This window comes from Branchiostoma floridae, chromosome 1 (assembly GCF_000003815.2).
Source record: "Branchiostoma floridae strain S238N-H82 chromosome 1, Bfl_VNyyK, whole genome shotgun sequence".
Classification (NCBI taxonomy): Eukaryota; Metazoa; Chordata; class Leptocardii; order Amphioxiformes; family Branchiostomatidae; genus Branchiostoma; species Branchiostoma floridae.
In genome coordinates this window covers 13,632,501-13,647,977 of record NC_049979.1, presented here as the reverse complement: position 1 = coordinate 13,647,977, position 15,477 = coordinate 13,632,501, and the positions used below count along the sequence as shown (strand labels likewise).

General features: G+C 42.2%; 2 protein-coding genes across 7 annotated transcripts in view; one reads left to right on the top strand and one right to left on the bottom strand.

The window, feature by feature from the left end:
* Positions 1-4,929, top strand: part of LOC118415347 (signal-induced proliferation-associated 1-like protein 2) — a 37,310-nt gene extending 32,381 nt beyond the window's left edge. For 4 of the 6 annotated variants that reach the window (XM_035819925.1, XM_035819883.1, XM_035819900.1 and 1 more), the window contains 4 exons: positions 609-745; positions 2,183-2,226; positions 2,363-2,435; positions 2,614-4,929. In XM_035819925.1, coding sequence (XP_035675818.1) covers positions 609-745; positions 2,183-2,226; positions 2,363-2,435; positions 2,614-2,757 — 398 coding nt within the window. In that variant the 3' untranslated portion in view covers positions 2,758-4,929. The remainder of the gene's footprint in view (positions 1-608; positions 746-2,182; positions 2,227-2,362; positions 2,436-2,613) is intronic. The other 2 variants (XM_035819893.1, XM_035819918.1) reach the window with 1 other exon arrangement.
* LOC118415867 (myb-like protein X) lies at positions 3,830-14,097 on the bottom strand. The gene is made up of 7 exons (XM_035820726.1): positions 13,916-14,097; positions 10,253-10,743; positions 8,578-8,613; positions 6,829-6,969; positions 6,529-6,618; positions 6,144-6,278; positions 3,830-5,705 (listed from the first exon to the last, which is right to left on the bottom strand). The coding sequence occupies exons 2-7, from the start codon at positions 10,481-10,483 to the stop codon at positions 5,619-5,621; spliced, it is 720 nt and encodes a 239-aa protein (XP_035676619.1). The 5' UTR covers positions 10,484-10,743; positions 13,916-14,097; the 3' UTR covers positions 3,830-5,618.
* Positions 14,098-15,477: the final 1,380 nt, after the last annotated feature.

Sequence of the window (15,477 nt, the reverse complement as noted above, 5' to 3'; positions counted from 1 at the left end):
CCACTTTCCCTGGTGCAATACATTGATCCTGTGTCGTACTGTCCAACAGGAATTGCATTGGTTGCTTTCAGCACTGAATTACTCTATTCAAACAGCCCAATGTATTTCAGTGAGTGATGAGCAAGCTTGAAAGCCACCATATTGCACAAATGTCTTTTTAGGCCCCTGCAAAAACCTATTGTTTGTCCTTGCCGTTGTCTAGTTCTTATTGATTTGACGTTATGTGTACTTAGTACTAATAGTAGGCTCATTTGTAAATCTGAGGACCTAAGAATTTGACAAAGTTTGTCGGAGCTGGGGCCAGTGGACAATGGACAAGCCTTTGTGTTTCAGTAACAGTGTATCTAAACCACAGAGTTGACTTCCTGTGGCCAGACAGCTATATTTACAGCCCCTCCCAGCTGTGAGCAGTACGTGGTCATCAGCGTGGCAGCCTTCCTGCCTGCTCACATGAGGCACAGATACTGGCTGCACCAGGGTTTACTCACACTTGTGCCGACCTAACAACCAACCCCAGCCCCTGCATGACAAAGTCGTAACTCTGTTACCCAGGTAACCCTTACTGTGTTGTGGCATCCAGGTGGTAACAATGGCGTGTTCTGTCACAGGTATCGGACCCTCTCCAGTTGCGAACAGACCAGCACCTGAGACAGAGACGAGACCATCAGGAGAGGCAAGCGAGGATCGGTCTGGTGGAACAAACCCTGAGAACAAGCTGCAGCCGTCCGCACGTATGAGCGCAGGGGTGAGTCATGTGTGAAGACATGGGCTCAGTTAGGCAATTAGCTCAAGTTTCACATTGGTGTGTCTGCTAGTACAGTGCACATAGTGATACAAAATGTCTAACTGGTGTCGTTTCTACGAACATCATATGAAAAATGATATTCAGTGTGCAAAAGTTGTAGAAAAGAGGAAGGTGACATCTGGAGCCATAAGAGACTTGGAAGCCATACAAATGATAGTACTTGAAAGTGAGTTTTTTTAAATGCAGAAGAGTGCATAGCATTACCAGGATAACGTCATGTAATAAGGTTGGTGGAAACAGTGATTAGTGGTTGTAATGGTGGTAATTATGGATCAGCTGTAAACCATTATTACTCTGAGAAGCTGAATTTTCCTGGTGTACAGTTGCAGTAAGGTGACTTCAATACTATTGAATTCATGGGTTACAAATTAATGGCAATCCAAACTTTATGACAGCGATATTAATTACCAGTTAGATATTTTATTGCTAGAAATACTTTCTCGTAGGGTAGTCTTAGAGCAAAAGAAGGTCATTTCTGGACACTTAATGATGTGTACATGCCTGAGGATATCTCTGTAATGTTACAGGGAAGATAAGCCTATAATAAAGCACTTACAAATTTGGTCACAGTTTCATGTCACAGTCTTAACATTCTCTACAAAGCCTCAAGAGGTTACCAAATTTCAGAAATGGTTTCCTCCAGAAGAGTTTAAAGTGGGTTTCAACTGGTGAACCTGCAATTCAGAACTTTTGTCGGCAAAAAGCAAATATGATATTAATATTAACATACCTTGTGCAAAGACCAAATTATAGAAACTTTGGAATAGCATGCAAATTGGGAAAGACTTTTTCAGAGGAATATGTTTTTTTCCAGACAAGCTGCGATGTGTAGCCATACTTTGGAAATAATGGCAAGCATAAATATGCAACAGCTTTCCTAGTGAACCCCCAGTGGTGTATAACACAACAAAGAAGTTCAAGTGAGAGTATCATAACAGCTGTGCTTTGCTGAAGTTGAAATTACCACATCAGAATCAACAGCAGGTGTAGTGGTGACTCATAATGCACTAAGCCATGTATTTGTTAGGCCAGCATCAAGCCTGCAAAACTGCCAGTTCCCAACTCTTTCACCTGCAATCACCAGGTTCTGCCAGCAAATTACAGGCTGCTGGTGGGTTTTAGCCTGGGAAAAGATTATTGGTTATTCATTTGGAGATTACCTTACCATGGCCACAACAGCAACAACAATAATGAAAAAAAAAAAAATCACATCCCAGATCATTCTTACCCTTATGCTATAGCAGATCAAGGAAAAGTTGTGTAATGCATTTTCTTAATTTATTGCACAGATAGTGCTTTTGTACTTGGGAGACCAAGGCTGTGTGCTAGATTTGTCAGAAAATAAGTACAAATTTCCTTGTCTTTGTTTCCTTACAGCAGCAGCTAAGGAGAGACCCAGAGGAGTCCCAGAGAGGGAGAAGGTTTGTTTTTGGTTATTTGTTTGTTAATTTGAATGTACTGTTTGTGGACCAGTTATCAAGAATACATTTTTTAGCTTTACTGCCAACAGTATACTGTTGAGTTGTGGATCTGATCACATGTTTCTGCCCCCCACAGACCACAGTCAGCCCTTCAGCGCTCCACAGAGCTGGAGACACGGGTGCGCCAACTCCAGGAGGAGCTGAGAAAGGTACGCGTGAAAATTCTACATGCTTCATTAGTCTTTCCAGGGAAAGAAATGTTCCTCACGTTGTATGAATCAATGCTAGAACAGCGGGCCCCATACTGTTGTTGCACATCTGATTATTAACAGATTAGTTCCCATCCAGACAATATCACACTCAAAACATTTGTCCTTGTTCTGTCAGGAGCGTCAGGAGAAGGCAGCGCTGCAGGCGGAGAATGAGCAGCTGCGGCAGGACAACGTGCGGCTGCAGGAGGAGTCCCAGACAGCTGCTGCACAGCTGCGCAAGTTCACCGAATGGTTCTTCAACACCATCGACAGGCAATAACTTCATTTGGTGACAGACATACGCTGAGACACATCCTGGGGAGTGCTAGAGAATCCTGGTGACTTCACATAACAATGGCCATTACAGTCCATCTTCATGTGTGACTTGCAGAAACTTAACTCACAGTGCTTCAGATGACTGTCCACTTTCTACTGTAGGAAGTTTGGAGGAACACAGCCACAGGAAACCTCTACAATCAGTAACAGCCCCGTCACTGTGGATCGTACTACATGTATTAGTTTGCAGGGGATGACCGGATCGGAAAATAATTACCCAGCTGTGAGTCATACAGGGCATATTTTGTAAGAAGCATTGAACAACAGAGTGGAAGTTTTACAGAATTATTTGTTTGAAAGTAAGGAATATGAAATACAAACATTAGGTAGTCCAAATGTCTAGTCTATGAACAATGTTTTCATGAAACCAAACTGTCAGTAATGTGTTGCACACAGTATTAGACTAAGGGTTTTGTTGTTTGATGAACTGGATTTTTTTTTACATCAAGACTTTTGCATCCATAAATCCAGAAAGAATAGGTTGAAACAACAATTATTGTAAATGATCAGGCTACATAAAAGTAGATGCTTTTTAGTGAATAATTACAGAAATTCTTCTAGAATGTATCTACTCTGAATTCAAAATCCATTCATTAAAGATCGCCTTGTTGGAAATAACCAGCCAGTGACCACATTCCCTGTATCCCTCCACTTACAGTATGATGTATGTCTGACACAGTATCTACTGGTTCAACCAATAGTAGATATGCATGGTGTTCTGTGTTACTAGTAGGTTATTCCAAGTGTTGTGCTGTTCTGTCTGTGTAGTTCACGTTGGATGTCATTTTAATAGTGGGAGTTAGCCTGGCCATGTGGATAAACTTGCCATCTGGGACAGTTCTCGGAGAATGCTCTAGCTGTTCAAGGGAACCTTTTTATCTTGCTAGTATAGATATAGGTAGTATCCCTATGCAACTTGATGGGTAACCCTAGATAGTTTGTCTACTACTTGAGTTCAACCCTTAGTTGTTTTGTTTTTTTTTCAGATAAGGCTTCATAAGAAATGCTTTATCATCATCCATACACACCAAATGTATTTAAAGACAACTTCACGTCAACATGCACCCCTGTCAGTGTGCTTAAGTAGGCAATAGCAGAATCAAGCTGAAGTATTTTCTTCATTGAACAAGAATCATTTAGTAAGGCTTGACTTAAGACCTGGCAAGTAGGAAAGGTAGTTAGTGTACAAGTCTACCCAAGTGAGCCCTTATGGCCGACACAGTTGACACGGAACTTCTTAACTACTGTCTCAAAATATCCTGCTGTGTAACATAGCTTTTTGTTGCAGTTTTTGCCAGTGCCTGAGTGGTCATGTGTTTGAATCAGCAATGGTTGTAATTAATTGATCCATTATTGTCCAGTTTGTACCATTTTTCCTTCTTGAACTGATGAGGAATTTACTGATAGTGAAAATTAACTTGTGGATAGCTAGGCTAGATGACAGGTGAAATGGGTGTTGTTAACATTGATAATACTGTATATTTTGTTGAGGATATACATTTGTAGTGTGCTCAATGAGCATTATGTTTTAAATATTTTATACAGCATTTTGTTGTAAAAGACTTTTTTTAAATGTTTGGGTTGATATAGTTTTGTATATGGATTTGTTGGTCTGACTTAGCCAGAGAGCACAGAAGGAGTAGAGACACCAACCCAGTCAGTAATACATACAATCAGTGTTGACATGAAATTGATATTTGTATGAATTGTCCAAAAAGGAAAATCAGTGGCTGGGAGCTAATTGATGAAAATAATGTTTTTATTTGAGTACAATCTCGGTAACATGTATAGAATTGTGTTTATCTAAACAAAAATATCTTGTATAGGCCCAATCGTAACCAATTTCTTGTTGTCAATATTGTTTACTGATGTCATTTGATTTTTGTTTACTAAAGAGAGGTGCTGCCAGCACCCTTGTGGCCTCAGTCTCACCTACATCACAGTGTGTACATAAGTATCCCACAGTAGGTAGTCACCCTTGTCTGTACATAAATTTGTACATGTATTTGTATTGTACGGGTGACAAGTGAAGATAGGAGCCCATGCTTTGTACAGAATTGTGTCCACTCCCCCAATGTGTCGGGGAAGACTGGGAAATAAAGCTTTCCTCACTGTACAGACTAGTCTGCTTATATTTCGGGTATCCTCCACCAGACATGTGCAGGGTTACATTGTACATGTGGGAAAACATCTCTAAAACAAGTGAGTATTTGGTTATCCATCATGGTACATGTATATAACCGCTGCATGCATATTTCAAGTATGTGTGAAATAGATGGAATTTGTATAATTTGGTAAAGGTTGTATTTTCACATCCTCGACTTTGGGGAAAGAGCCATGACACGTATTGGATAATGTCCTTACAAAAGCTAATCCTGCTTCAGGAATGCTGTCTTGAATAGACAGGTAATGCAACGTTATGCAGTCATAAGCTTGCTTGGCTAATGTACAGATTTTGTCCTTTACAATTGGTCTTGATATCTCTTACCACTTTCTACTGCGACATGACAATTTCAACTGATCTCAGTAACACCAATACTCGTATGAAAAGTTAATTGTAAACTCACCAGGATACATAAAATTATGTATATGCGTACACTCAGCCTTCGTATTTACTTCTCATTGTCATGATTTCAAAAATATAGTATATAAAGAAGAACGCATGAAAGGCTTTATTTTTTTATAAACATTTTAGAATGTACAAAATATCGTGTTACTTAGTATACTTGTTTTTCGTCGCAAAGGGCCCAGAAATCTTCGACCTTGGTCACACCCCACGCCAACGGCCTCTAGCGATCTGTCGGCTTACTGCACTACACAGACGTTGCTTTTGTTGTTCTGAAGCGAGGAGGGAAGGTTTGTCTTTCTGTGGGACTGCAGACGATCCATGATCTGGAAGAAAACAACAAATATGGTATAGATGACTGCCCCATATTTAAGATGTGTGCACTACACGAGTTTGTGTACATGTAGTTAGAGGATATTTCGCCATGAGTGGTCATGGGGACTGCAGATAAAGAGGTACAATATATCGTCTTCCAGATCTCAGGCGCTGGTCGACGTTTTTCATGTGAGAATTAAGAAAACCCAACTTTTATGCACATGGCGATATCGTAGGCTACAAAACTGGTCGCGTGTATTTAATTGATACTAATAGATAGTGTGATATCCCGGTTTTCGAAGAAAACTGAAAACGTGGTTCTGGGTTCCGACTTCCATCGCTCACAATACTGTCAATCATACCTGGAAGCGTAACGCTTTTCAGGAAATCGGATTCTACCTGGGCTTCCTCAACTTACAGAAGCATACTACTCTATATACATCACTCACCGCCAAACATTCCAAGAAATCCAAGTTGCCTGTATCGTCCAAATCCACCTCCTTCATGATGCCTTTGACCTGGTCCTTAGTGAACATCGTGTTGTCGGTGTCCAGGATCTTTTCAAGTTCGCCCTCGTCAATGGTCTGAAAAATAGAATTGGTCAAGGTCGTGAGATCGCCTTCATGGGGCGCTTAGTATTTTGTGTCAATGATGTCGTCTTAGAATATCGTCAAATAGATCCGACTAGGTTTTGAAAATGCCAGTCCATTTCGAGGCCCATTCTCCCCAAGAGTCAATGACAAAAAAATAAAGACTTCGGTCAAGCAGAGTCACTGCTGCATTGATGTAGGAATGAAGCAGCGGACATGCGAATTGCACGTGTCTCATACTCACCCCATTCCCGTCCTCATCTGCTGCTACGAACTTCTTCTCTGCATCTAGGATGGTGGAAAGTTTCATGTTGGGGAACTTCTCAGCGATTTCCTGAGGCGGAATAGGTGGCAAGTTAGACCATGTATCACTGATTTTCCTAGCTTTGATTTCTTTTCAATTCCATATATCTTTTTTCTCTGAATAACTGGTACGCTCTCTTTGAACCGGGTTGCCCTACGTTTAATTTGTTTTATAACCTATGGGATTCAAGCATGTGCCTGTCTTTAATAAATAGCAGCACGAAAAACGTAGTGGACAAACCGTGTAGTATCTGTAGGTGTCCTGCTCGTCTTCGTCCTCATCTTTCTCCTCCTTAGTCTTATCCTTCGCGCCCTTCTTCTTCTTGCGCCTCTTTGGGTGTCTTCGCCTCTTCGGAAGATCGTTGGCGGCGCTGTGGTTCACCTGTGCAGCGGGAGATGTTACAACCACTTGTAAACATTCACCTTGAGGTTATAGTTTTATAACACAATTGATCAGATGGGAAAGAAACCCCAACTAGACAATTTCATCAAGTTGATTCAAACTGGGTTTATCCAAACAATTACTAGTAATGGGTGTACACAATTTGTTACGAAGTCTTAACTTGCCGAATGTGATTCTTTATTCCAAGGAGTGTTCTTATCTTAGGTCTCCAACTACCTCGGGTACATGTATTTCAGCTTCGCGTTGATAAGTTATGCAGTACTCTTTATTCTCCGAAACTCCCTTGAGAACATATTTTCCATGCACACCGCCATTAACAGGTGGCTCTTCGGAGTCATTTAAAGGGACTCTTGCAACTTTTGCAGCTTTTTGTTAACTGTTTTGTTTCGTCGGGTCAGCCTGGATTGCAGCCCGCCCCCCAGGGCAATGGTTTTCAAAGGGAAGCTTCAGAGTAGAAATCGTTACTAAATACGTTTGTAGAATTATGGAAATTCCTTTGAATTAGGATTCTTTTACTTTTTCTGCTCCAGCCATGTTTCGGTCAGATAGGCCGACCTTTCAGCCACAAACAACGCGAAGTGCCTCAGGCCATGAATAAACGCTGTCGCCATGGTGATGGCAAAATATTGACAGGGCTGACAGGGCAGACAGACTAATATGTGACAGGTCTTCGTAGTCTCGGAGTCAGGCTCGATAGGACAGCTCAGGCGATCAGACTGGACAGCCCCAATTCATTTACACTGTTACTTTGTTCTTGGCTGAGGCAGGCTTCGCACCGGAATAGAAAATGGATTTTGATGATGACAATAAAATGAAATGGCAGATTCACGTACGATATGATGGTAACGTTAGTCTTTATACTGACATGTTAGTGTTAAAGTTTGGACAGCGTGAAATAGATTTCATAAGGTCACAAACTGTTACATCGTCTTTCTGATTTAGATAATTTTAGATAATTTGAATAGCAAATCAAAATTTCTCATGGGTAAACGTATCCATTTTACTGACCATGTAAATAAGCGAGCGCATACGCGCGGTATCGCTTTACCAGGCCATCACCGAAGCTTTCACATTCTATTTGGAAAGTACTGTAAGCTGGCACAGTTGGTTTTTCTTGTTGAAGTATATACGGCAAAACGTAATACCCTCTGGGAGGTAGGACAACAAAGGCAATGTTTCTTTAGCACCGGCGAGAGCCGATTTTAAACTCCGGCTGTTTCCCCAAGACTTTATGTATAGCATCAACTGCACAGACAGTATAGCATAAAGACAACCTGGGAGATGGCATGGCTTTCTTTAGACATGACTTAATATCTGAAAAGCCTCTAAATTGTGAATCACCGAACAAGTTACTGAATTAGAACGGACCCAACTATTTGCGACCCATAAACGTGACCATGGCGACAGTTGAGGGTGCTTATGAGGTGCAATCCTCAGGATTTGATTTAAAGCTGGGCGTGTCATGCACGCCAGCCTGTCTGATTACATGCTGTCCGGAGTCGTTATAGAAAGAGCTGGCCGAATGGCAGTGCATGATTCCAGGTTCTAAAACAGCGCTAAGTGCATAAATGTAGTTCAGTTACTTACCAGTAACGCCTGAGCCCGGATGTTCAACTCTCGAAGCTACGAGAAAGACAGGAAATGACGTCAAACGCAAAGATCACAGAAAAAAAAAACGGGAACATATTTTACTTACTTGTGACGACAGTAGCTCAAAACTGGTTGGGAAGCAACTGTGTGATAGTCGTGATGCTGAGATAACATCAGAGAGAGAAATGACACGTGGGGCACGTCACTACCATTGTCATGATGGTACGCATAATGGGAAGAAGTTGGTACAAAGTGATAACGTTACACATATCGTTATACATATTTTCCATGTTTGTCAAAATTGTGCAATAATTGGGCAATCATTGAGTGTCCACAGGTGTCTTAAACACACGTTGAGCACTGCGTTTCACAGAGCAAACGCCATAAACAACCAACTCAAATATTGATAACAGTTGGTCGCTGTTTACAGATCTGTACAGGTTCTGTAAAGGGGTTCTGTTTGCTGACTACTTTAATCGACTCTCAGATACAGGGCCTTACAGAGAAAACTGTATAAAAAGACTTCAAGAGTAAATTGCTTGATGAAAAGAAAAGGTAACAGCATTTGTCAATTTCACTCTAGACCCGTTCCAATTTGACATCCACACTACATCCATAGGCGTGTCAAATAGCTAAGATAGGAAAGAGGCCAAAGGTCCCCTGTACGGTTAGGCTATCCTATCAATAATTCTGTTGACTGGCATCTTCTTATTATTGTGTAGTTATCTTTGTCTTATCGCTCTTGCTCTGTTTACGATAGCTCCTATACATTTTCTGGAATGTGCGTTTATGGCTTTACTTTGAACCATAGCACTTGCTGTACTGTACAAGTCAGTGGGCATACCTTGATCTTCCCTTACAATATCTAGGACCTAAGGCACACAATATTTGCCATCTCCGTTAACTCTAAATGCTACTTTCCATACTGCTAACTAAATAAATGATGCTACTGTCAGGTGTTGAAATGCCTTCCTTCGAAATGAATGAAAGACGTCAATCAAATCAAACCCCACTGAAACTTCTATTTCATGGATCGAAACAAAGCTGATTCTTTGTGGAAACACCCAGTAGATCTAGAAAAACTTGACTAGATCGCCAACTACACCGTTGTCAGCTGGGGTTCCCATGGCAATCATATCACAACGTACCCGGATGTGGCGACGACGTACCCGCAGCTCCAAACGTCAGCAGGATGGAGAGACATTGAAAAACTGTGAGTCTAAAACACAACTGTCAACTCTGTCTGCTCACCTGTGGGTCACTTTGTTATAGCGGGCAACACGTACCCGTTCTGACCGCTGCGTTGTGCCGGCTATAACAGCGGATTGTGTCGGCTCACTGTTAGTAACAGTGGATTAAACTTACACACTAAAACAACGTAGAAACATAAAATAACCTTTTCAAAGATTTTCAATAGCGTGTTGTTACATATGAAACTTGAGTTATCGGACTGCAACACTTGAACACCGCTGAGAAGATCAGAAATGCGTCACCAGACCAATAGATAGAACATTCTATACACAGTTTTCTCCACTGTGTTAGCTTTACATGCACATTAATAAGAGGTTTATGTATCAATTTCGTATGCGCTACACTATGATACCTATAAGCAATACAGATGGACGATTGGGGGACAGACAAGAAAGGTGGAAGTGAAATGATATAGTCTCACCTCCAGTCTCCCCTCTAAGGTCTCGACTTTCTTCATCAGCTCGTATACCTTCTTCTGTGCGGCCAGCAGTTCCGAGTCTTTCTCCTGGATCTGCTTCCGCAGCTCCTCCCGTTCCTTCACGCCCGCCACCCAGTCCTGAGCCGCCTGGTCCAGCCCACCACGCTCGGGCTTAGGCGCGTCCTCACCCGCGGAAGGTTCTTCCATGTGCCCGTTGGTCAGGTCCGATGACATTTTACCAGGTATATTCACAGCAGGCAGGATATTTTCCGAACCAATAATCTTCAGTAATCTTCACACCACTCTTCAATGATTTCTTAGCCCTAAGACACAACAGTTGCCTCTTAAGAATGGAGACGAAACAATGCTTTCTGTCTTGCCACTGTCTAGACTCGCACTGCTACCCTTGTGTCCCGCTCTGCAGCCGCTGGAACAGTCCTCACAGATGAGCACAACTCAGATCAGTAATTTTCTCCAATCAGCACACAATGATTCTGAAACGGCCCAAACAGATTGATTAGTTACAACAACAGGCTCGTCCGTGCCAAGGAAAATAAGCCCGCCATAAGCCGACAGGTGTGTCCGCATCGGTACAGCACCTGACCTGTGACCCGCCTGCGTCAGCGCTGATGTGACTTATGATATCGGTTAAATATTACCTTTTCATATCTGAGAAATCCAAAGAGTTTTCTGATAACGACCCAGTGTGATTAGCAATGTAGCAGTCAGTTCTTTAATCGAAGGACGGTGTACGTCCGCCCCAAGAACAATCGTGATTTTCCAATTGGCGTTGGGCAGTATTCATATTTGCGGGGAGATGACTTCATTTTCCCTTACGATCTCTGATAGTGTTATTGACAACTTGTGCGTACTGCTTTGATAACCATGCAGCGTATTCAGTAACTGGTCTAATGCGATGTTTGTAAACTTGGCAGAAAGTTATTTTAGCTTCCATAGGACGTTTTGATGCAACCTACGTGGGCAAAAGACGCTATCTAGAGTGACGTGACCCGGTCGTCGTGCAATCTCATATCGTGCAAAACGTTTCTGTTGTTCTCTGTCTATCCAAGCGGAAGTGATAAAAATGTATAGTCTATAAATGCCACGGTTAATGTGGTAAGCACGGCAGATTTTTTAAGTCTAACAAAATGTGAGCCTGGGTGATGATGACAGAGAATGCTGTCATCTAATGTCGGAATGAAGATCTCAAGCAAGGTCTTCCTTCGCTGTATTCAACAGCGTTTTCGCAATTCAGTCATACCCAGGACGTTCAGATCACTTGTCTATATAATATGTATCACGCGGCCCAATTATGTGGAAATAGTCTGTTGTATGTCATTGCTTTGTTCAATTTGACTGTTTTACGACAATTTCAGGTTTATGCCATAAGTATTCTATGGTATATCTAATACGTGCACGGAAACTGTCAATCTGATGCTAAAATGTAATGAGGTTAATGGTCAGTAAGACTCCTAAATGACCCATATACCCCGTTTGGGAGGTGACACGTCCTACAGGGTACCCTGGGAGCCAGCCGGGATCGGGCAGCTAGGACAGTTTATTCGGTGACCCAAGACAGTCAGGCCCACCGAGATAATAGTGCTCCGGGAGTTTGAGCCCGAGGAGGTCCACCTGCCCTTTTCTACTAGACACCGGTGTTTTGTTGTGTTGTGTTGTGTTGTGTTGTGTTGTGTTTTGTTGTGTTGTGTTGTGTTGTGTTGTGTTGTGTTGTGTTGTGTTGTGTTGTGTTGTGTTGTGTTGTGTTGTGTTGTGTAGCTGCTTAGTACCTCATACGGTATCGACTGAACTCAAATGAGGCTCGACAGAGAAACCCATTCTTGTTTTACCCGTCTACCAAATGTCGGCGCAATTATGTTTACAAACCAGCCTACTTTAATTCCCACTCTCGTCTTATAATGAGCCTCATCTTCAAAGGCAATCCAAATGTCTGAAGACTAGACTTTTGTTTTCAGTGATTTTGTAGCAGGCTGCGAAGGACGGTACCCGCATGTCGCGTGTGTTGAATAAGCGCCCACGGCAGACCATGATTTACCTCATAGTCATGGCATTTTATATTCCTGGTTTACAAGTCAGGGCGAACGATGTGTACTTTTTTGACAGGCTGTACTAAAACACTTTGGGATTATATTGAACAAATCAATTGGAGACGAGGGGATCTAGCGATCCTTGCGAGAACTGTTACAGAAGGATACTTCTGTTGTCTGCTGTGCGTGAATCAAAATTTCATGTGAAAGTTCTTTTTCGGAAATAGCGATTAAAGACGGTCTTGTATTTTGTATTGCACACGACTATCTGTCATAATGTATGTTTTATTTTTTTTTCTTCCAGGATACCAAGAACTCAATAACCTAGTTGAGGGTAGCATAACTTGTTGTTGTGCGTTGCTAGGTAACGATGGCCCACGCAGTCAGAGCTCAGTATCAATACGGTTGTCATTCCGCGCGGCAATGACATCATTTATCATGCACTTGTCGGGGTCAAATGACCTTTTTGACAATAGTTTGGATATGTTATGGCAGGTTTGGAATGGGAAGATATTCCGAAGCAAACAAACTGGCAAAATCAGGGGCTTATTTTAACCTAGTAAACTTCTTAATAAACAAGTTCAGACCTCAGGACGGCTGTACGTTGCTCCCAAAATACAATATACCTGTGGCTTAACTTTGTTATATACATACAGGCTGTACAATGACTAAGTTGAGCTTAACATCTATTATCCTACTGAAATCATCGTTAAACGTTTAAGCCCGTGTGCTGAAGACAGTAATCCAATACCAGGCACCGCAATCCTGAGTAAGCCTCAACTTAATTCTTGTTAATCTCAGAGGAAAAATGCCTCTTCCTCTACATTTTGGTCGATCCAACACTTAACGCATTCAGGTTTAGCCTCCTTGCTTAAACCTCCTGTAAGTCGCAAGTTTCCTGTAACAAACCTACTGAGGCATGTGTCAATGGTTCCTAGGCGCGGGTGGAAGGTAACTGCTAACGTCGACGAAGCAGACCAGTCCAAGTCTAGACAAGGTATTCTGTCAACTGCCTAAATTTGAAGGGAGTGTCATCTCTATTAGGTTTGTCAGCATGTACCACCAGTCTCGTAATTCATAACTGGCAGATAATTTATATAGATAACTCGCCATTGTACGCCAGTCCCACAGGGCTCGGAATGGATGGTTCACATACCGATGGTTACACTTTTACAGGAACGACGCGCCTAGTAACTTGTCGACGCAAATCGTACCCCACATGCTGTGCAGACTTCCCGATTTTATATAGTCACCCGTTATATTTAAACCTCATTGGTTATAGTAATAATAACTGTTTGTCGCAGCGACAGTTTCTCCAACCCCTGATTGAACGACACACCAGCAACGAGGAAACGCGTGGACAAATCTGTTCAGCCATGCAAGCACCGGAAACATTTTCCAGAAGAGAGTCTGTCATATCTATCCCATTCTTTTTCATTCACCTTCTAGACTTGACAGAATCCAACAACAACAACCGTCACAAATGAAACATGTAAGCGACAGTAACCACAGGACCACCTGTCCGACCTGTGCGACAAACTCCGTGCTCACCTGTAGCCAGGTGTATAGCCAGGTGTGTAGCCGAGTGAGATCACGAAGACGAAGAGAAAAATAGACCTACCTGAGACCTTGCGTTTCGCCGCCACGTTTGATTGTCTGGTAGAAACCTACGCTGTATCCGTAGTTGTTCGAGGAAGCAGGAGTCACAACTTCCCGTGATCGCCCTGCGGTAAACAGACGTGTAAACTGGCGCGCATTGCCTACGTAAGGATGTGCTAACCCGGGTAACCGGGGAATATGTAAATGTTCCCAGCGGAAACCGACAGGTGAGGCCGAAGAAAATTAATGCATTGGTCATCGTGCTATTACCACCATTTTTTGTGATTTCATTATTTTAGTTTTATGTTCTGGTGAAACTGAAAGGTAAAGCCCTTTCCTAAACCAGCTGCAGTAATCAGACCTCCAGTCCTGACAGCCGAGTCGTGTTTAAATGACCAAAAGACTTTGATTTGCATCCTTTAAGACCTCAGTGAAATCAATGAGGATAAGAAAGACTAAGCTGCTTAATCAGTGAAACTTTAGGTACACGAGAGATGAATGTGCCTCACAGAGTCAGAGACGTGATGTGTGTGTGTGTAGTATCGGTGACTCGTACCCAGGACAGGGAGCATTGCGTGATATCGCAGTACGCACACATGCCAACAACCAGGCCTGACTTGTGTTTTGGAAACAAATCGTAAAAGTTTTGTCAGAGATGATGACTACCACAAAACTGGTAACTGGTTAGACTGGCAGAACCCGGGGGGTTACGGTAATTACCTATCCACTCGACCTGAAAACGACGTCACATTGTCTTCAAACCAAATTATCCGTGCTTCAGATTACGAATTTCTTATGAATTCCTGATCACAAAAGGTTGGGATGACTGTGTGGCCACAGATTAACCGCTAAGTGTTTTTTTTATCGAAAGATCAGGAGCAGTTGGAGCCATGACACTTTTTCCTTGGGAAGTTGCCAATGATTTTACAGCATACGTTTCCCTTTAGTTTGAGTAATCACTTTACAGTCGGCCTCAGCGGTTGTTTGTGTGCAAGCGACAGCTTTAAATCGATATTCTAGGCAACAAGACAGTGGGTAGGACTGGTTATTTGATTTGCGTTACTCCGAAAACGCCCTGTTTACACGAAATTGACTCAGAAGTTGACAATTTGTCAACTTTTGACTCAATTTTGTGTAAACAGGGCGTTTTCTGAGTCACTTAAAGTGGGAAGTGACGTGATGTACATGGTTTATTCAAGCATCACCAAGGAGACCTAATTTTGCATTACAACAACTATTGCAACATGATATGCTGAACACCCATCCCAGTTATTAGATTAATAGACAGTAAATGAGAGAACAGTGCATAGTTTAACTTTACAGTCAAAAATAGCTCGGAACGTTTTTGGACGGAAGTGACGTATCAGGCGCTCCATTCACGTTAAGCTGACATTAAGTATGACGTCCCATGCGTTAACCACGCGCATGATATCACCATGCATGGTGACGTCATCTTCCATGTTTCGTGCTGGTAGAACTTACTACAAAAGTAGCTAATATAGAAACCAGTTACTAGTGTCGTACCATTTTCACGATAGCATTTTCAACGATAACAATGACGTCATCGTTTCATCTCCGTACAAA

Coding starts and splice junctions, on each gene's coding strand:
- LOC118415867 (XM_035820726.1), bottom strand. CDS start 10,483: ATGTCATCGGACCTGACCAACGGGCACATGGAAGAACCTTCCGCGGGT. Junction 6,970..8,577: donor TCCGGGCTCAGGCGTTACTG/GTAAGTAACTGA, acceptor CCCGCTGCACAG/GTGAACCACAGCGCCGCCAA. Junction 6,619..6,828: donor ACACCTACAGATACTACACG/GTTTGTCCACTA, acceptor ATTCCGCCTCAG/GAAATCGCTGAGAAGTTCCC.